Source organism: Melanotaenia boesemani, chromosome 13 (genome assembly GCF_017639745.1).
Source record: "Melanotaenia boesemani isolate fMelBoe1 chromosome 13, fMelBoe1.pri, whole genome shotgun sequence".
Classification (NCBI taxonomy): Eukaryota; Metazoa; Chordata; class Actinopteri; order Atheriniformes; family Melanotaeniidae; genus Melanotaenia; species Melanotaenia boesemani.
The window spans coordinates 32709082-32729247 of NC_055694.1; the positions used below are offsets into that span (position 1 = coordinate 32709082).

Below are 20166 nucleotides of genomic sequence, written 5' to 3' on the forward strand. Positions count from 1 at the left end.
ATCAAATGTGATCACATCTGCCAAAAATGACTGAAAATTTGTTCATTTATCCCACAGGGAATCATTATAATTACTAATAATCAAACAAATAATATGTTTGTTTTTCTCAGTTGATGAAAAACAAACAAAAACAAAACAATAAAACACAAACAAACAAAAAAGCTGCATTTTCATAAGATAAAGTGTTCTGCTTGTATGCATCAAGCATGTATGTGATGCTTTTCTCTTGAATTTCTCTTCAGGTTTGAGACGTTGGGAGGTTGTCTCTGATTTATGTAGACAGTAATGTTATTAGTCTGTTAACTTTGCACAGACACCTGAAGATGTGGTGGCTGTTAAGGCCTCTCCTAAGACTTCAGCCTCAGATACTGTAGATGGCTGGTGGTCATCCTACTTCACAGCTGAACTGCAGCCCAACAGGTACAAGGATGAAGGCTCCAGTAAAGTTCAAGTTTCATTATTATACTAATTTAATAATATGTTTTTATTGTGGTATGTGAAAGAATAAGTGAGGGCTTTTCTTTTTTTCTTTTTTTTTAAGTTATGTTTAAAAATGATCTATTTATTCAGAAAGGAACTTTCATTGTAACCCCGTTTCTAATTTACAACCGCTACAAACACTCTCCAGTAAAGTTGACAAATTTAAAAACAGGATAAAAGCTACATTCTTTCAAAACAAGTGTAAGAACGTGAGCTGAAGCCCTCCAGCTCACGTCTTTGTGGCGATTGGTAGACTTTTACTCTGAAGCTTGATACCGGAAGTGTTGCTTTAACGTCTGTGAGTTAAAGAGGCAAATCACAGATGTAGAGGATCAGAATCGTGTTGCGTGCAGCTCGTAAAAGAGAACGATGAAACCTGGTGAAGCTATGAATAAGTTTCTAACTTTGCGTATTCTCGTGTAACAGGGTGTCCCGGTTGCTTGCTAAAGATTTGTCAGAATAACAAGTGACAGACTGGCTTCTCGCCGTTTCGGCGAAGGGATTGTAAGTAAATGAAAGCCTTGTTTGATTTGGAGCCGTTAAACAAAGAGCTTTTCTTCCCTCAACCATTGTTACCGAGCGGGGCGCCTGAAACTGATTCTGGGGCGGTTTTGGACCGTTAAAGTAAGGTAACTACTATGAAGCTTGTTTGTGTTTTAGTAAAAATCTTGAAAATATATTTTTTAATCCTCTGAAGTTATGTTATGCAGCGTATGTAACTAGCTAGTCGGTTTTGGGCTACATTGATTTGACCCTGGCTAACCCAAAGTTTACACAACCCATTTTTGGCCGCTAACTATGTTGTTGAAAGTGATTAGTTTAGAGTCCATTATTCTTCTTAAATTTACTTTATGTGGTTTAAACTATAGACAAATACTACTGAAAGCCTTTCTCAGATCACCAGGTTTAAAAACATGTAATAAACACGCTTCAAGTTAAATTTATTCACCCCTGTAACAAGCTAGCTGTTAACTAACAAACACTAATGGCTAAAAAGTTGCCAGATCCTTTGCCATGTCGGTATCAAATCAGCAGTTTACGCTTTATTTCTGGCAGATCAAGCTCTCCACGTTAGCTTGAGCGGACTGCTCCTTTATGGACACCGAGTTTCAAGTTGAAATCTGGCAATTTAGTGTTGTTTTGCTCATCACACCGAAAAAACGAAGCACGCAGTCTATTTTTAATTGAATGTGACACATTGCGTCCTGCTTGTCCACATCAGCTCAAGCCAAAACGTTTTAGAAATTAATCTCCTTAACAAGAAAAAAAAAAGCTTTTCTTTTAAAGCAGAATTTTAATCAGCAGAATGGCCTTTTGATTGTATTTGCTGATTAACTGAGAAGTTTTAAGTAAAAGCCTCATCATACATTAGTGTAAAAGTAACAGTATGCACTAGAGCTAAAATATTCATGCTTAATTCAACAGACACCTCCATATATTTGCATTCTTTGTGTATTTGCACAGTCCTGCAGATGCACGTGGCTAAATCCAGTTGAGTTTATCATGTTGCTTGTGTTGACAGGTCTGGGGCGGCCTGTGCTCCAGTCATGACCTCGGGGAATGGAAACACTAACAGCAGCCAACACAATGGAGAAAGCAAACCAGCCCAAGTTATAGACAAGTCCCACATTCTCACACATCTGATCGAAGGATTCGTTATCCAGGAAGGTGCCGAGCCTTTCCCTGTAAGTACTGGACCATCTGCTGGTTTGTCTGTAAAGTCAGCAATACACAGTTTGAGTATATATTATATTATATTATTCATTCATTCATTCATTCATTCATTCATTCATTCATTTTTTCATTTATTTATTTTCTATACTGCTTAGTCCAGTTCAGGGTCATGGGGAAGCTAGATCCTATTCCAGCCATTAGCAGGCGAGAGGCAGGTACACCCTGGACAGGTTCACAGTGCTAACATAGAGAGACAAACAACCACTTACAGTCACTTCTAGGGAGAATTTAGTCACCACTTAACATGCATGTCTTTGGGTGGGCAGAAACTGGAAAACCCAGAGAGAACCTACGAATACACAGGGAGAATAAACCACACAGAAAAGCCACTGTTCCAACCTCCCCCCAGCTGAGGCTCGAACCAGCGGCCTTCTTGTTATTATATTATATTATATTATATTATATTATATTATATTATATTATATTATAGCTGAGCAATATTAAAAAAAACATATCCATTAGAAAAATTACATTGATAATTATCAAAAAACTGAAAAAATATATTTTAAGTGCAGCTATGGCCATGTTATACTGTTGCTTAATAACCTACTTTTAATAAAGAACACACAAGCACTGATTTCGTATTCAACTCTTTATTCAACCACCTTTTATTATTATTTTTTTTTATTATTATTATAACTGCAAGTTTTTAAGAATAAGAAAAACCTTTATTAGTCCCTCAGGGGGAAATTGCTTTGTTGCAGCAGTACAGGTGCAGTAAGCAGAAGCACGCAGGTGATATCAAACAAGAACACACACACATAATAAATAATATGTACAGTATATGTTCTGACAGGGTGAGTATGTACTGTATATAAATATGAACACAAACATATAAACATGTAAAGACAGTTTCCATGTGGTCATAGTAAAGTCTGACAGCAGTAGAGAAGAAAGACCTGCGGTATCTGTCCTTCACACAGGTTAAAAAAAAAAAGGAAACCAGCTTAGGAGACCTGAGTGACGCCAGTAAATACTGACAAACATTAAGAATATACTAAGTGACCAGAAAATCTGTTAAATAAATATTTAAGTAACTTTTTGATGAAAGTAAATAAAACAAATAAATAAATAGAAAAGCTTATTTTGGTGGAATCGCACGCTACCAGTTTTAGGTAGCTGAGAGACTGGTAGGACTGGGCTACCATGTAAACAAACACACAACAAGCTACAGGTGAAAATCAACTCACCGTTCAGCCTAGCATCACTATGAGGGGTTTTTCTTCCTCACCACGACCTCCTTTTTTTCGGGACGGTTTCCTCCGCCTCTCCTTGCTGTGACATCTTTGTGGTTTGAGAGGGGCGGGGCTTGGTGACAGTGTGCCTGGGTCTTAGGGGTGGGACTTTAACGTGTTAATTACGATTAATTAATTTGCATCCTAAACAACTTGGAACATTTGTCATGTCAGTGCACCATTTCCGGTACACCAAATAAATTGAGACACACGTCAGAGCTCGGCTGAATGTTGCTAATTTAACTACTTTGGAGCTATATTTAGCGAGTTTTCAGACCCGTCTAGTGATTCTATTTCAAAGAAGCGACTAGCAACAAATCTAGAGACTTTTTCTGGTGTTATTGGAAACTTTTGGAAACTGACGTGAAAGGACATTTACTTCTTCTCAATGAGCCGCTTCCGCGCCTCCCCCGTCCTTTAGCGCTCAATGCTGCAGTCATAGCAGGAGACGTTCACCTCTGCTCCAGGACCCGACTGAACATGAACATTTGCAATATTTAGTGCAAAAATAAATTTGAAATGTCAGGATTTCTCTTGGCTTACAGGTTTAGGCTGGCAGGATGCAGCTTCAGCATCAGGAGAGCTGAGCGTCCAGTAACAGGACTGTGGCTTTGTTGTCATCAGTACTGTTGCCTTATTTAGATTTCTTGCTTATACAGTGAGACCTTTCCACTGTCACATCAAATTTAAGAAAATAGACTTATTTTCATTTTTCCTACTCAAGTGTCCAGAGAAAGAGCCAGAATATGGTTGCGTTATGTGATGCATGTCATACTTTTTCATCTTGGTTAGCTATAAAAATATCTTTATTTCTTGCTGCAGGTGGAGCGTCCATCTTTCTCAATAGAGAGCCTCAGAAGACACGCAGCAGACTCAAAGATGGACGGCCTCTCATCAAAGGGTAACGTCTTCAAGCACTTTATTCCATTTTCCAGCATCAGTGGCAGCAGAAAGCATCTGCTGATGAACCAGTAATGTTATCAGGCTAAAATGATGAATTCTCACCCAGCTTTAGTGCATCTTCAAATTTATGATTGATTTGTTAACCCTGGATAAAACATTCTTCTGCAACAGCACCATCTTAAGGACCATTTATGCTCAATGCAGAAGACGGATACGCAGATGAATGGACTCTGAGGTTGTCAGTCTTCTGCATTGGCGCCGTTCGTAATTTGGTCTGTGTTCAGCGTGCTTAGCTATCCATCACGTGACGTAGAAGACGGAGCAATACCACCAGAAGTCGCGGGGGCAGTGCTGAGCAAAATAGCTGACATGTGACCAGGGAAAGAAACAAACCAGAGAAGAAGAAGAGAACAAAAAAAAAAGCAGAAAAAGAATGAAGACGAGGACAACAACTGTAGACATTGCGTGAGCTTTTAAAGAAAGGATATGTGAGGGTTTCAGGGTGTGTTGGGAGGGCGACTTCATACCGGTCCATTACCGGCGCCAAACGGTGTCTAAAACTGATGTCGGCTCATGGAAATAAACTCTGAATTGAGCACTGCCCACTAGTGGAGGAATTGACTTAATTACCATGGACGCATGGAAGTATGAGGACGGCCACACATGACAACGTTGACGTGGCTATTTACGTACGTAAGGGAGCGTAAATGGGCCTTTACTCTAATTAAAGAACAGCATGGCTCAGTACAGAACATGTGATGTGATAGATGAGATGGGTGGGTGTGTTGAGATGCCCAAAAGATTCATAGATGGTGGCTGGACGGCTCAGTGGCTGGATAAGGCATCCGTCTCCCATTCAGGAGACCCGCATTCAAATCTCACAGGGGACGAGTATGACGAGGGTGGTATCGGTCAGTAAACTCACCAGGTCGGACTTCTTTTGATGGTTCACTTCAGTTCGGCAGGTATTTTCTGTTTTAAAACAACAATGGCGTCCAGTATGGTTCAGAGTCTTAGCAGAGGTGCACATCAGGTCTGGAAGAGGTCGTTGGGCCTCGGCGGAGCTACGCAGCGTCTACGGCGGTGACGCAGACCCTTAACACTGCTGCCTATCCACCTTCAGATGTAAGTCGCTTTGGAGAACAGCATCTGCTCAACGACTGTAGAATAGTAGATCCTCCTTTACATTGTTGTTTTGTTCCATATTAAACTCGACAGTGCTTCCACTCAGACGAGACCAGTGAGCGTGGCGCTCTTCACAACTTAAACCTGTAGTGGAAATGAAACCTCTCTGAAGTCTCAGGAGGAAAGATGAGACATTTGAGCTGCAGACTTGTTCGTGTCCGACTGATCTGTGTGTTGATAAATTTATCGTTCCTGCGATTCATCGTGATAAGTAATGTATGTGTGTATTCTGCTGCTGCATGCGTGTGTGGTGTTATCTAGCTGCTGCAACAGCTCGGCAGATCCATTTTAGAACAGATTTTAAACTTTTAATGTTTGCTTATAAAGCTCCTAATGGCCTCTCCCCATCCTATTTATCGGACATGCTAACTGTTCGTGGGTGCAGCAGGGCTCTGAGGTCGTGTCCAGGTCCATATTTAGACACTGGGGTGACCAAACCTTTTCAGTTGCTGCACCCAGGCTCTGGATTAAGCTCCTCACTGACATGCGTCGCATCACGGACCTGGGCCTTTTTAAATCTAAATTTAAAACTTATTTGTTTAGGATTGCTTTTAACATCAGGTGGAGTGGTGACACTTCTATTTTTCTTCTTTTATCTTTCTACTTTTTTTTTTATCTTACTTTTACTCATGTACTTGTTTTCTGCTGTGTTTTTAAATTGTTGTTTTAATCTTTTGTAAAGCACTTTGGTTCACCATTGGGTTGTTGTAAAGTGCTTTATAAATAAAGTACATTTACATTAAAGTACATTTAACTTCCACATTCTGTCAGAACTGACTACAGAAAGACTGAAGGGAGAAAATACATGGCTTTACTCCAAAAATCTCGTCACTAGAGGGCTGCTTAACCATTTTTGACAACAGAATGTCACAGTAATAGTAATCATGTTTCTTGATTTTCTGGCAATTAATACAATTAAAAAATGAAGTAGAAAATAACATAATTGTTTACATGTTTATGCTTGTCAATATCAGACATTCAGATTGATTTCTGAAATTATTATAAATAAAACAGAGTTCATAATTATCTGACTGCTTGTATTCATTGATGAAGGAATTAGCAATGTGCAGTAATAAAGAAAACTGAGGATGCAACACATAGTGATGCATCGCTGAATGAAACTGAATCGTTGAAAAGATCATCGTAAACGCATCGAATCGTGAGGCCAGTGAAGATGCACAGCCATGGTGTTGACTGTGTGTTTTCCCAGATTTGAAGACCCAGCAGGAGCCCATGTTGACCTGCGAGCTGTGTGGCAGGGTGGATTTCGCCTACATCTTCAAAAGGTCCAAGAGGTTTTGTTCCACAGTGTGTGCCAAACGGTAAGACAGTTCTCCATTTTCACAGTTTATCAATTTTTAGTTCAGTTGATTCAGGCTGGTCCTTATTTTCATGTAGATGTTGATTACAGGTGTATCTGACACATTCAGAGCCGGTAGGTTTTACCCACTGCATGTTGGACAAGATAGAAGAAAACAACTTGCTCTGGGTTAAATGTTGTTTTTGCCCACATCTCATCGCTCTTTTTGCCTCTCAGCTCTTCAGGTTATTTTTATGTAAAAAGTTCCCTATGTAAAATGAAATCAAGAGATTCCACCAACTTTGCTGTACTGTGAAAAAAGTCGACTACTTAAGTGAATATTTAACCATGTTGATAAAATAATAATTTTCTAAAGAGAATCTGTGGAAACAAAAACATGCTTGTAGATTACTTGGAGCCGGTTGTTCAGAGATTTAATCTGGATAAAAGTTATCCAGATTCGGAAATCACATTTTTCAGGATGGAGGATCACGTAATCCATCCTACTTTTATCCCGATTGTTCAAAGCAGCTTTGGATTGGATCACCCTGATCTGGAATCACAGTTTTCAAGATTACCAAATCCAGATTAGCAGAATTTAAAAGATGTGGGCTACCAGCTGTGTAAAGAGCAACCGGTAGAAGAGCCGGTGAGAAGTGTTTAACATTTTAAGACAAAACAGAGAAATCAGAAACATCCTCTATTTATAGTTGTATGAATTCTCATCTGAGCCACAAAAAAAAACAAACAAATTCAATAACAACCACATTGTGGAAATTTTAGAAACGTCTTAAATAAAAAGGCTGAATGTCTACGCTATCACTAAGGTTAAACAGGTCAGGTGCAACATATAAATATAAGCATATGCAATGACCTAAAAGATACTGTTATTTGATCAAATTTGAGGTTTTACTACATTTTCTTTCTGACATCAGCCTTGAATTCCTGGCCCGTTGGGATCAGGATAATCCTGTTTTCTTGGATCAGAGTTATCCAAATCCTACTCCAAAGTTTTGAACAACACAAACTAAAGGCTTTATCCAGATCGCAACTAAGATTGGATTACATAATCCAATCCGATTTCAGAATCCTTCTTTCCCTTTTGAACAACCCATTTTCAAGATTTGATCCAATCCGATAACCGAAATCTGATCAGATCACGCTTGAACAACCGGCACATGGAGATTTCTGAAGCTGAAGGTCTCAACTGAGATGAAATCAAACAACATTCCATTGTTTGGACTTTGTAGTATTTATTTTAAACTATGCATTGGCTCCAAAAGTGTTTGAGAAATGTATTTACAGTTTCTTTAAAATATGAAAGCACTGCGTGTAAGGTACATTTCTTGCAATTTAATTTCCTTGTAGCTACAATGTGGGATGCACTAAAAGGATGGGTCTCTTCCCAAACCGCAAGACCACCCTGGAGAACATAAAGAAACATAAAGCACTGAACGGAAACCATAAAAACACCACTTTAGAAGCTAAAAAGAAGGTGAGGCATCTGTTGACTTCTAAAATTATGTTTAACAGACAAACAGAAACTCTTAAGTGATTTTTTTTACAGCCGTTTTACTGAAGTTCAGGAAAGGAAAACATGCAGTAAGCTGGATTTTGTAGTTAAAAAACAGCAACAACAGACCCTGCTGCAGTTCATCTTTACTTAGATCAGGGGTGTCCAGCTCCTGCCCATGACGCCCAGAAGCCGGCAAGTTTTTAAAAGTTTCCCTGCTCCAACACACTTGACTCAAATTAGTGAGTCATTGTGCAGAACTTAATAGGCTGTTGGATCCATTTAATTTGAGTCAGGTGTGTTGAAGCAGGGACACACTGAAAACAGAATGGCTCAGAGGAACTGGAGATGTGATCTTGTATTAACCCCCCAACTCTGTCAGCCTGCTCCGTCTGTGCAGAAACCTCCTGCTACACCTCCTCTCTCCACTGCATACTCAGTCCACCCTGCACAAGGAGAGTCCAGTCAATGTTCAGACCTTTCTGGCTACAAAAGACCTCCATCCCCGCTGCTGGCCGCCCAGCGGATTCCTGCAATGCAGGGCTCAGAGCTGCCCCACGGTTTCTTCCCCAGTGACCCGGGCCAGTGGAACATAGAGGAGGTCTATGAGTTCATCTCCTCCCTGCCAGGTGGGTGCTGCTTCACTCATGAGAAGGAGAGACTGGTGCAGCGTTCAGTGCAGTCTTCTCATCCATAGGGCGTCTTGTTGCATGTTTTATTTGCTCATATGTCTTCAAAGTGCAAAAAAGGACCTCACTTCAACTTTTCAGAAAGTAATCTGACATGTTATTTTAAACCAAATAGATCAGGGGTGTCCACAGTCTGTCCACGAGTGCCCCTGTCCTGCAGGTTTTGGATGTTTCCTGCTGCAACACCTAAATCTGATTAATGGGTGCTTGGGCAGCACTTGACAGCATGTTGTTGAGAAGAGCCATTTGACTCAGGTGTGTTAGAGCAGGGAAACGTCTAAAACCTGCTGGACTGGATTATATTAAAATATATTAAAATCAAACAACTGTATTTTCATTGTTTCTAAAATAAAGACCTTAATATTTCAAAGTTAAATCTTATATGCAATGGGTTGCAACACAGTAGCTGCATTTACTGTGAATCCACACCCCCCGACCCCCATGACGAAACGTCTGCGTGGAGCAGAGAGACGGAGTGTTTAAGAGCAGCCTGGGTCTTTTTCATTTGTGGCTACATTCAAATTTTTTAAATACCGTTATGATGATGTAATTGACTTTAAAAGCTAGGATTTCTTTATTATTTACGCAGCAGACGGGATTTAGTTGGAATGAGACGTCTTGGTTATTTAACTTTTTCTATTTTATTTTTGTTTGTTTGCATCAAAAGATAAAAATAAATAAAACCTAAAGACCAACAATGAGTGTTCATGTGATTTTGCACTTTTGTAGTGTGATTGTTATATAATAATCACACTACAAATCATAATTATTATAAAATCGTGATTATTTCTCTGACAATAAAATCTATAATCGTGACATCCCCTGTCCATGTCCATAATGATTGTGATTTCGTGTCATGGTGCTCACAGTGCCGTACGCTGACTGATGTCTGTCTGCGGCTGCAGGTTGTCTGGAGATCGCCGAGGAGTTCCGCTCACAGGAGATCGACGGACAAGCTCTTCTGCTGCTGAAGGAGGACCATCTCATGGGAACCATGAACATCAAACTGGGCCCAGCCCTCAAAATCTTTGCTCATATTAGCATGCTCAAAGACTCGTAGCCCACCTCACTGCACACATGTGGCAAAGGCAGCTCTGCTGTTACCGGACCAACAAGGTGCGCTCAGGGTCCCACGTGTCGACTCTGTTAGTTCAGCTTCCACAGCAGGACTGTTTGGATATTTGTCGTATCCGCAAGAAGTTTGACTGTTCTCAACCTTCTAAACCCACCTTCTAAACCTTTAGACAACTTCACTACTTCAGGAAAACGTCAGTCCGTGGTTGGAGAGAAACATTGTGTTAGGTAGGCTGTGTTGAGAATACAAGTAGTTTTTATAGAGCGTTGCTTTACTGTAGGTTTGGGCTGTTCGACTGAAGAGATCAAATCTGTGCTTGCTGTTTCAGCCCAGCGTTTGTAGTAAACCTATCTGCTGTATTAGAAGATCAGTGTTATCTCTGTGCATCGTGTGCACGGTTACAGTTAGTCCTGATCCAGGACCTTTTAATATCCAACACTATCCTGCTCGACTATTCCTACAATTATGGGGGGGACGTGATGTAAGGCTGCAAAAAAAAAAAAGGGAAAACTTTTCTTGCATAAATGTCAGTGCAAACTATGGAAAAGGCAGCTATCACATTATATTAAGATGATCCTGGATCAGACACAACAAACAGTCCAGAGTGAGTCTTCTGTCCAGAGAGCTGGATTATAATTCTTCTAAAATAGTTTATAACTTCCAGTTCTACAATATAATTAAAAAGTTTATAACTTTTCTTAATCGCCACATTGGATGTAGAAGATTGAGAGAAAAAGCTCCATCTTGCTCTGAGGGGTGACTAACAGATGGATCTGTTCTGGTGGAATATACAGACTCCTTTCCTCCATCATCAACTGTTTCAGTACAGGGACGTGGTGTTTGTGTGGTATTGGTATTGATCATCCAACAGGACGATTTAAGGTGGTTGTTGATCCCCTGTCCCAGACTGAGGACTAAAGTCATCCTGAGCGTGTTGTTACTGTGCACACAGAGATCAAGATAAATCTAAAACCTGTCTGGAAAGGCCTCATCTTAATGTGTGGATGCTTTAATCCAAAATAAGTAAAGAACCCTGGCCACAATACAGATGTAAAGAGCACTGAATACGAACACACACAACCAACCTCGTGAAGCAGAATGACCAGGAAACACGTAGCTGCACTGATTTAACTCCTCTATGAAACACCAGAGAGCCACAAACAAAAAAAAAAGAATTATTACTATATTCTTAAATGCATATGTATTATGTTGTTAGGCTGTACATGTTTTTTTTTTATTTATGTCTCATTTATTTGGACCCTTTTTAATGCTTTTTCTTTCTTGAAAGGTAAGAGCTGGAAATACTATAACATTTTAGAATATAAATAAAAGAATTGTCAGGTATTTGCAGAAGCAATTAATAAATGCTTTGATTTAGCTTAAAATTTCATATTTTACCCCGTAACACCTAAATTTATTTACAAGTATGTATGTATGTGTGTGTGTATATATATATATATGTATGTGTATATATATATATATATATATATATATATTATTGATATTTTCATGAAAAAGTTTTTTTTTTTTTTGTGGCTCTCATTATTTCAGGTTTTTCTCTTTGTAGAGTAAATTTTTCAGTGAACACCTCTTCACTGAAAACATCCTTTTTTAGGCGAGCTGGTGCAGCTCTGAATCAGACTGAATGCAAATAAATGCAAACGTGACTTTTCTTATGTTTCAGGTTATCAGGTCAAGTCTATGCACACAGGAAGTGACTGCTATAAGTGCCTGTGGTAACACAACATGAGTCTGTCTGTTCTGTCGTTAAACTTTTACCAAAGTGGAAATCAAGCCAGAACTGCTCTGCTGACTGTTAGTGATGCTCTCCTCTGGAACAATAAACAGGTTTGTCCTTTAAAATGTTTGTTTGTTTGTTTACACAGAGAACTAAATAAAATCTGTAGATTTGTACTTGTTCTTTACAGTGTTTTACTGTGTTTATATGAAATGTTGGATTTATCGGTTGTGAAGCGACTGTGATGCTGAATGTTGGTGTTAAATAGCAGCTCAGCAAATCTGATTAGGAGGTGCCACGAAGTGAGATCTGTACAACCTGGAAATGAGCTTAGTGTCAACAGCATGCTCAAGATGAACAGGACATCAAATAATCACAAAAAATAAATCTTTTTTTCTTTAAGTCATGAGTGCTAAAAGTAGGGATGGGCAATACTAAACTTTTTCCTATATATACAATACCATTAATTTATATACTTGCAGTTTTACAATACTTTTTGCCTCTTAGGAAAATCATGTGATTGTTCAGTGTATGTAAAGTAGTCTGGCTCAGATTGTCAAAAAGGTGGGAAGAAGGCAGACTCAGGAGTCCAGGAACAACTTTATAATCAACATTTTATTTTCCATCCTGTGTCCATGGTACAATCCAGAAAATAGCAACCTGGAAACCTGTCGTGCATGTTTCTTCTTTTCCTTCTCTTGCAAGCTCCCAAAACTGACTACTTATATACACCTGTTCTGATTTAGATTAACCCCCCCAAATCCATATACCCATAAACCTTAGAAAAGAATACCAGCTCTAAGACATTAATTCAAAATGAACCAAACATACAAAAAAAGAACTATAAAAAGAAAACCCTCCAATGATCTAATCACCAGGCGGCAACCTCCGGCGGTGAAATGTGGAAGTGCAAAAAATTGCATTTCACAAGGTAATTATTTTTGGTAAATCTGACCTGCTGGCAGGATGCAGCAGCGTTATTGGCACCCTGGACTCATTTACTCACCATTTTATTAAAAACCTTGGTGATTGATTTTAACCTCAAATTTGACAGGCAGGTTTGTGCAGTAGTCCAGTCTAGTTTTTATCATCTGAGGCTTATCAGTAGAATTAATCCTTACCTTCCCCGTGATGCCCTAGAAAGGGTCATTCACACTTTTATTTTCTCTAGACTGGACTACTGTAACTCCCTTTATTCTGGGATTGATCAATCTCTCCTTCGCCGTCTACAGCTGATTCAGAACTCAGCTGCCCGCCTATTAACGGGAACCAGACGGCGGGAGCACATTATGCCAGTACTACGATCCCTTCACTGGCTGCCTGTCGCTTTTAGAAGTTCTTTTAAAGTCTTATTTCTGACTTTTAAATGTTTACGTGGTCTGGCTCCTCTTTATCTGTCTGAGCTTCTTCACCACCACCGTCCTGGTAGGGCACTGAGGTCGGAAAATCAGTTGAGGTTAGTAGTCCCTAGGACTCGCCGAGTCACTCGAGGAGACAGAGCTTTTTCTGAGGTGGCTCCAAAACTTTGAAATGGACTTCCTCTCTCTGTGAGGTCTGCCAAAGACTTGAATGATTTTAAATGTCTTTTGAAAACCTATCTTTTTACTTTGGCTTTTAATCCTACAGAACAGGGCTAGGCCTTTTAATTTATTTTTATTTGTTATTTTGCTGTTTTATACTGTTTGTTTTATCATGACTTGATGTTTTATTTGTTGTTATTTTATCTGTACAGCACTTTTGGTACCCTGGGGTATGAGAAGGTGCTATATAAATAAAGGTTGATTGATTGATTGAAGGGATGTGATCTTATCTGGCGTAGATCTGCTAGTTTCAGACTTCTATTCTTTCACAGAGTTCTGATGAAATATTACTGCATTTTGATGGATTTGTGTTTTTGAGGGTGTAAAAGTAACACCGAACTTTATTCTTTACCTGCTGATCCTCATCTGGTGAGAGACAGCCGCTCAAATAGTAGCAGCAGCAACTTCCAGCAGCTGCCACAACCTGCTGCGAGTCTCCACGGCTTTCCAGAGCTGCTGGAGCGGCTGATAGGCAGCTAACAGCGCTAACGGCTCAGACTGATACGCTGCAGGACCACCTGGTTCATGTGCAGCTGAGGAGGTTCAGGAGGGAAAGTCTTCCACCTCAAAGACGCTCTGTGGCGTAGCTGCTTTGTGAATCTGGCTTTGCATCTTGCCAGTGAGCTGAGCTGCTGTCTGTCAATCATTTCTGCCTGTATATCCTGACCCGCCCACCACTGTTGCCAACTCCTCAATAAGGTAAGTAGCTATGGGCTGTCCTAAAAGCTGCAAGAAGTCGCTAAATGACATCATCACATAATTTGCATCATAAACCTGTCCATTTAGTTGTAATGGAAGCTGCTGTGGAGAGGAATGTGGTGGGAAAGGTCAAAACACAACCTAAAAATGTTCAGAACAGAAAAAATAAAGTAAAATTAAAATCTTTGGTTATTATTTTTTTGTTTTTAAGTTCAGTTTTATTAGGTGTAGTATGCTTTTTATTTAGAAATTTGCAACATGTCACAGCACTTCTAAATTTTTAAATGTTTTCCTCCACACTCTTCATTAATAGACATTACTATCTGACTGTAAGCCAGCGCGGGATCAGCCAGCAGCAGGTTTGCGCATTTCATTTTCAGCCTGGTCGTGACACAGGTGATCATCTCCTGGTCTGACTGCAGCTGAGAGTTGTGTGCTGCTGCTGCTGCAGCATGAGGACCAAGCCTCTTCTGAGTGCTTTTCGGCGGGGGAGGGGCCTGTGCAGTATCGACCCAGCATTGAAAAGAGTAAACTATACGTTCTTTCACTTCAGTCTCCAAAAGTCTCCAATAATACCAGAAAAAGTCGCTAGTTTTGTCGCTAGCCGCTTTTGTGAAAAAAATTTGCTAGAGGGTTCTGAAAACTTGCTAAATAAAGCGACAAAGTCACTAAGTTGGCAACACTGCTGCCCACTCTACACCCCCTGATCACCCCAAACTTCCCACCCCAACCCTTTCAATTTCAGGCATTTTTCAAATTTGGCAGTGGGTGGTTATGCAGAAAGTAGGGGGTGTAGTTACACTTTAAACTGAATATAATAGGATATAATACATAATAATAACATAGTAAGATCACAAGAACCTGCATTAAACCAGTAAAATATGAAAAAACCACAACATGTCTAACAGTAGCAGCAGCATCATAATAGCATCTGATAGGCTACTACAATCATGTTACACAGAACGAATACACCAGGACTTGGTTTTACACATAATTTTATTGCCTTTATTGCCGGTTCACACCTCCGTGTCCATTAATTGATTATAATGGACACCTCGTCGGGCGTTATACCCCCTTTTTCGGGGCTCCAGCTCTGAACAGAACATTGTGGTGGTGTAAAGGTCATTGAACATATACCAAAATGTAGCTTGCCACCTGGCTGGTCCTCGGCAGAGCTGATTCAGAGATGGATGGACAGTCATGTGACCAGCTATGGTTGTAATGGTTAGACCGTTCTGATATTATATCTCATATATTTAATAACAGGATGCACTACACTGGAAGTTAACTACCCTGTAGGACACACACACTGCAATGAAGTATCTGCTTGCTAACCCACCTGATTTGAACACATATTTTCATGATGCTTGCTTAATAACCCTGTTCTGTTTTTAAGTTTTTAAGCTCTTAACACTGATTGCAATATAGAATTATTGCTGTAAATGCAATAAAAACCAGCTTTCACATGATGGTTCACATCCATCCATCCATCCATCCATTTTCTTCCGCTTTTCTGGAGTCGGGTTGCGGGGGCAGCTGCCTAAGCAGGGAAACCCAGACTTCCCTCTCCCCGGCCACATTCACCAGCTCACCCGGAGGGATCCCGAGGTGTTCCCAGGCCAGCCGAGAGATGTAGTCTGTCCAGTGTGTCCTAGGTCTTCCCCGGGGTCTCTTTCCGGTGGGACGTGCCCGGAACACCTCACCAGGGAGGCGTTCAGGAGGCATCCTAACCAGATGCTCGAGCCACCTCATCTGGCTCCTCTTGATGTGGAGGAGCAGCGGCTCTACTCTGAGCCCCTCCCGGACCACCGAGCTTCTCACCCTATCTCTAAGGTAGAGCCCGGCCACCCTGTGGAGAAAACTCATTTCGGCCACTTGTATTCAAGACCTTGTTCTTTCGGTCACTACCCACAGCTCGGAAACAATTCTGATTTACTGCCGGCAATGCGGACCAAGCTCTGACACCGGTCGTACAGGGATTGGACAGCTCATACAAGTGGGTCTGGCACGCCATACTCCCGGAGTACCCCCCACAAGAGTCCCTGGGGGACATGGTCAACTGCCTTCTCCAAGTCCACAAAGCACATGTAGATTGGTTGGACAAACTCCCTTGCCCCCTCAAAGACCCTGAAGAGGGTGTAGAGCTGGTCCACTGTTCCACAACCGGGACAAAAACCACACTGCTCCTCCTCAATCTGAGGTTTGACTATCTGACGGACCCTCCTCTCCAGCACCCCTGAATAGACCTTACATGGGAGGCTGAGGAGTGTGATCCCCCTGTAGTTGGGGCAACACCCTCCGGTCCCCCTTTTTGAAGAGGGGGACCACCACCCCAGTCTGCCAGTCCAGGGGAGCTGTCCCCAATGTCCATGCGATGCTGCAGAGGCGTGTCAGCCAAGACAGCTCTACAGCATCCAGAGCCTTAAGGAACTCTGGGCAGACCTCATCCACCCCCGGGGCCTTGCCACCGAGGAGCTTTTTAACCACCCCAGCAACCTCAGCCCCAGAGATAGGAGAGCCAGCACCAGCTGCCCCAGACTCTGCTTCCTCATCGGAAGACGTGTTAGTGGGATTGAGAAGGTCTTCGAAGTATTCCCTCCACCGCCTCACAATGTCCCGAGTGGAGGTCAGCAGCTTGGGTCTGCCAGGCCTGACCGGCACCCCACCATCTGAGCCAACTCACCACCAGGCGGTGATCAGTTGACAGCTCCACCCCTTTCTTCACCCGAGTGTCCAGAACATGTGGCCGCAAGTCCGACGACGCGACTACAAAGTCGATCATCAAACTGCAGCCTAGAGTGTCCTGGTGCTAAGTGCACATGTGGGCACTCTTATGTCTGAACAAGGTGTTCGTTATGGACAGTCCATAACGAGCGCAGAAGTCCAACAACAAAACACCACTCAGATTCAGATTAGGGGAGCCGTTCCTCCCAATCACGCCCCTCCAGGTCTCGTTGTCGTTGCTCACGTGAGCATTGAAGTCCCCCAGCAGAACGAGGGAGTCCCCGGAAGGAGTGCTCTCTAACACCCCCTCCAAGGACTCCAAAAAGGGTTGGTACTCTGAACTGCTATTTGGTGCATAAGCACAAACATCAGTCAGGACCCATCCCCCTACCTGAAGGCGGAGGGAGGCTACCCTTTTCCCCACCGGGGTAAACCCCAACATACAGGCGCCAAGTCGGGGGGCAATGAGCATGCTCACACCTGCTCGGCGCCTCTCACCGGGAGCAACTCCAGAATGAAAGATGGTCCAGCCCCTCTCAAGGACAGTGATTCCAGAGCCCAAGCCGTGCATCAAGGTGAGTCCAACTATATCTAGCCGGAACCGGAAGCTTAGGCTCCTTCCCTGCCAGAGAGGTGACATTCCACATCCCTAGAGTTAGCTTTTGCAGCTAAGGATCAGACCGCCTGGGTTCCTGCTTCTGGCAGCTGCTCAGCTCACACTGCACCCTACCCCTATGGCCCCTCCTGCAGGTGGTGAGCCCACGGGAGGGGGAGGCCCATGTAGTTCCGCTATGAATATTTAAAGCTTGTGTTTTAATTGAACTCATCTGGCTCAGGGTGTCCTTCAGCTAGAACATCTAGTACATAGTGACGGATAAGCAAGAACCAGATGTGATTAAGAAGCATCAGCTATCAGTCAGGTCTGTTTCATTAAATACACACCTCAATTCAACATTCACACACAATGAACAGCACATCCTAATCTATAGCGTGAGCAGTGGGTGGCCTGCTCACATCAACTATAACTGACCTTTTACAGTTTTTTTTTACAGTTGCGTGTCAAGTCATCCATTGTGCGAGGCAGTCTCCCGGCCTAAGAAGATAAAATGTGATCACATCCAGTGCTCGGGGCTCAGAGGGGATGATCTGTCCTCTGAGCCCAGCACTACATTACTTTACTTGTGACCCGAATTAGAATAAATCTTTTCTGAATTTGAAGAGATCCCCTCAATTTTTTGTTCTCAATCTTCCAATAAAAGAATCAGTTTAACACAGACTTAATGAAATAAGCGAGACTTTCCCTAAATCCTGAACCCCTCAGGTCAGAAGCTTCACCAAACATAATGCTGAACTGTGCACCTGACCTGTCTCCTCGGTTCCCTTCACAGCAGGTTTTCATTCTTATTTTAAAAGGAACTTTCTCACCCAGTAATTATCAGTAAAGCCAGGAATTTCTACTCAAATGTGGAATGAAATGACAACACATTATTACACTTTCACAAGAATTCTGTGATTTATTCTCCCCCAAAATAAGAGAAAATCAAACCTTCCCTTTGCTTCAAAGCATTCAAGTACAAATCACTAAAATAAATTAACTTCTTTCTTCATTAAGGCACACTCAGTAGTTCACATTAAAGAAAGAAATTCAATAAAACACACAAAGAAATGAGAAGGCAGATCAGCTTTAAAACATGTTGAAGCGAAATTAATAAAAAAACATGACACCTCCACGTATATTGTACCTTAACAGGAATCTATACATACAAAGACTGAGTGCAGCTGGTAATTATCATATCATTATCATCAAATGATCATTTTCACCCTATTTTTATTTAGACAGCAGTGGACAGTGATGATTTAAGTGAAAATTATTCAGCTAATAAATATGTAGTTTGTGCCTAAAACAAAGAACGTTGTTATTAATACACAACGAAAATGAAGGTTTTAGCATTAGAGATGGATACGCCACAGCCACGCTGCCCTCCAAGAGAAATACTGCAAATAATCACAGCAACAAAAAAAAATCTTCTTAGGTCCAAAAAGGTGTTCTCTTTCTAAATAAACATGATAAAAAATGTTGAAACTTCCATCTAATTTTTCTAAAATATTAGTTTTTATAGCACGGGGATCTCAGTGCAAAAAGCTGAGTGGAAAAACACAAACCCTGTTTTGTCCCAGCATGCCGGCAGACTCAGAAAGCATGGCTACTTCCTATCCTGCCTTCACTAACTTACCAGAGCAGTTGTACTTTTGATTGACTTTTTATCTCATAGTTTTAATCCAGGGGGGCCCAAGTCTAATCCTCGAGAGCTACTATCCTGCAGCTTTTAGACGTCTCCAACACACCTGAATCAAATGAACGGCTCATTACCAGGCGTCTGCAGAGCTGAATGACGTGGATGAGGGACTTCAGCCATTTGATTCACGTATGTTGAAGAAGGGATGCACTAAAACGTTGTAAGATAGTAGCTCTCAAGGAATGGACTTGGGCACCCCTGGTTTAATCCAATAACTTAGGAAGCAGGTGGCACAAAAATCAGACTTCTAACAGGATTCAGGAAAACAGCGTAAGCTGTGATGGCTGTTTCACCCTGGTGCCTGGTCCTTTTAAAAACCTGTGATGAATAAACCTAAACTGTCAGATATGTGCAGAAAAACCAGCAAAGCTGCAATAAACCAAAAAAATGTACAAAAAAAAACAAAAAAGTCTAGCAGCCACCTTTTGTTTGAAGATATTTAAAGAGTGCAACAATAGGAGAAAGGTTAACGGTTAAAATACTTGGTGAATGTAAGAAAATGTTTTTTTGCAGTAAATGATTAACTGAAGCTTGAAGCTGGTTCGAAGATTTGGGACAGAACGGACCTGAAGACCCTGATGGAACCAATACTGTGGTGTGGGTATTCTGTGAACACTAGATCAAGTTTGATGTTTGTTATGGATAACCAGAAGACTTAACATCAACAGGTCTTCAATTTAAAACACCATGGGCAAACAATCTTTGAGCAGTTAGCATCTCACCTGCAGCAGACAGCAATCAGAGCACTCTCAGTTTAAAGAATCAGCTACAAATCCTGAAAACGAGCTAAGCTAACAGCTATTCAGAACAGGGCCATGACAAAAGTCATTTATTTTAATCAGATTTTTAGTCAGATTTCCTTTCATTCTCCCTCTGACTGCTGTGTACTTCACACACCCCTGCTTCAAATAAAGAAGAAATATTCCTTTAAGATGACACAGCCCTTAACACCGATAATGTTACACTTTCTAAAATGATCAGCATGTAAAGAGCTGCCTGTGCTGAACTCATCTA

General features: G+C 41.4%; 1 protein-coding gene across 4 annotated transcripts; it reads left to right on the forward strand.

The window, feature by feature from the left end:
* Window positions 1–781: 781 nt before the first annotated feature.
* On the forward strand, window positions 782–12028 carry LOC121651180 (polyhomeotic-like protein 2). Of its 4 annotated transcripts, none has more exons than XR_006012403.1 (8): window positions 783–1109; window positions 2003–2165; window positions 4272–4350; window positions 6748–6859; window positions 8206–8332; window positions 8733–8979; window positions 9945–10341; window positions 11799–12028. XR_006012403.1 is itself a non-coding variant. In XM_042003150.1 (7 exons), the coding sequence occupies exons 2-7, from the start codon at window positions 2028–2030 to the stop codon at window positions 10097–10099; spliced, it is 858 nt and encodes a 285-aa protein (XP_041859084.1). In that variant the 5' UTR covers window positions 782–1104; window positions 2003–2027; the 3' UTR covers window positions 10100–11142. The 4 variants fall into 4 exon arrangements, 2 of the variants coding, with proteins under 2 accessions (XP_041859084.1, XP_041859083.1); XR_006012404.1 differs by having other exon boundaries at window positions 9945–10155; XM_042003150.1 differs by lacking the exon at window positions 11799–12028 and having other exon boundaries at window positions 782–1104; window positions 9945–11142.
* The last annotated feature ends 8138 nt before the right edge of the window (window positions 12029–20166 follow it).

What these genes read in the sequence shown, in the direction of transcription:
- LOC121651180 (XM_042003150.1), top strand. Translation starts at nt 2,028, where the DNA reads ATGACCTCGGGGAATGGAAACACTAACAGCAGCCAACACAATGGAGAA. An exon ending in TCCACAGTGTGTGCCAAACG is followed by an intron (nt 6,860 to 8,205) that starts GTAAGACAGTTC and finishes ATTTCCTTGTAG; the next exon opens with CTACAATGTGGGATGCACTA. An exon ending in GTTCATCTCCTCCCTGCCAG is followed by an intron (nt 8,980 to 9,944) that starts GTGGGTGCTGCT and finishes CTGCGGCTGCAG; the next exon opens with GTTGTCTGGAGATCGCCGAG.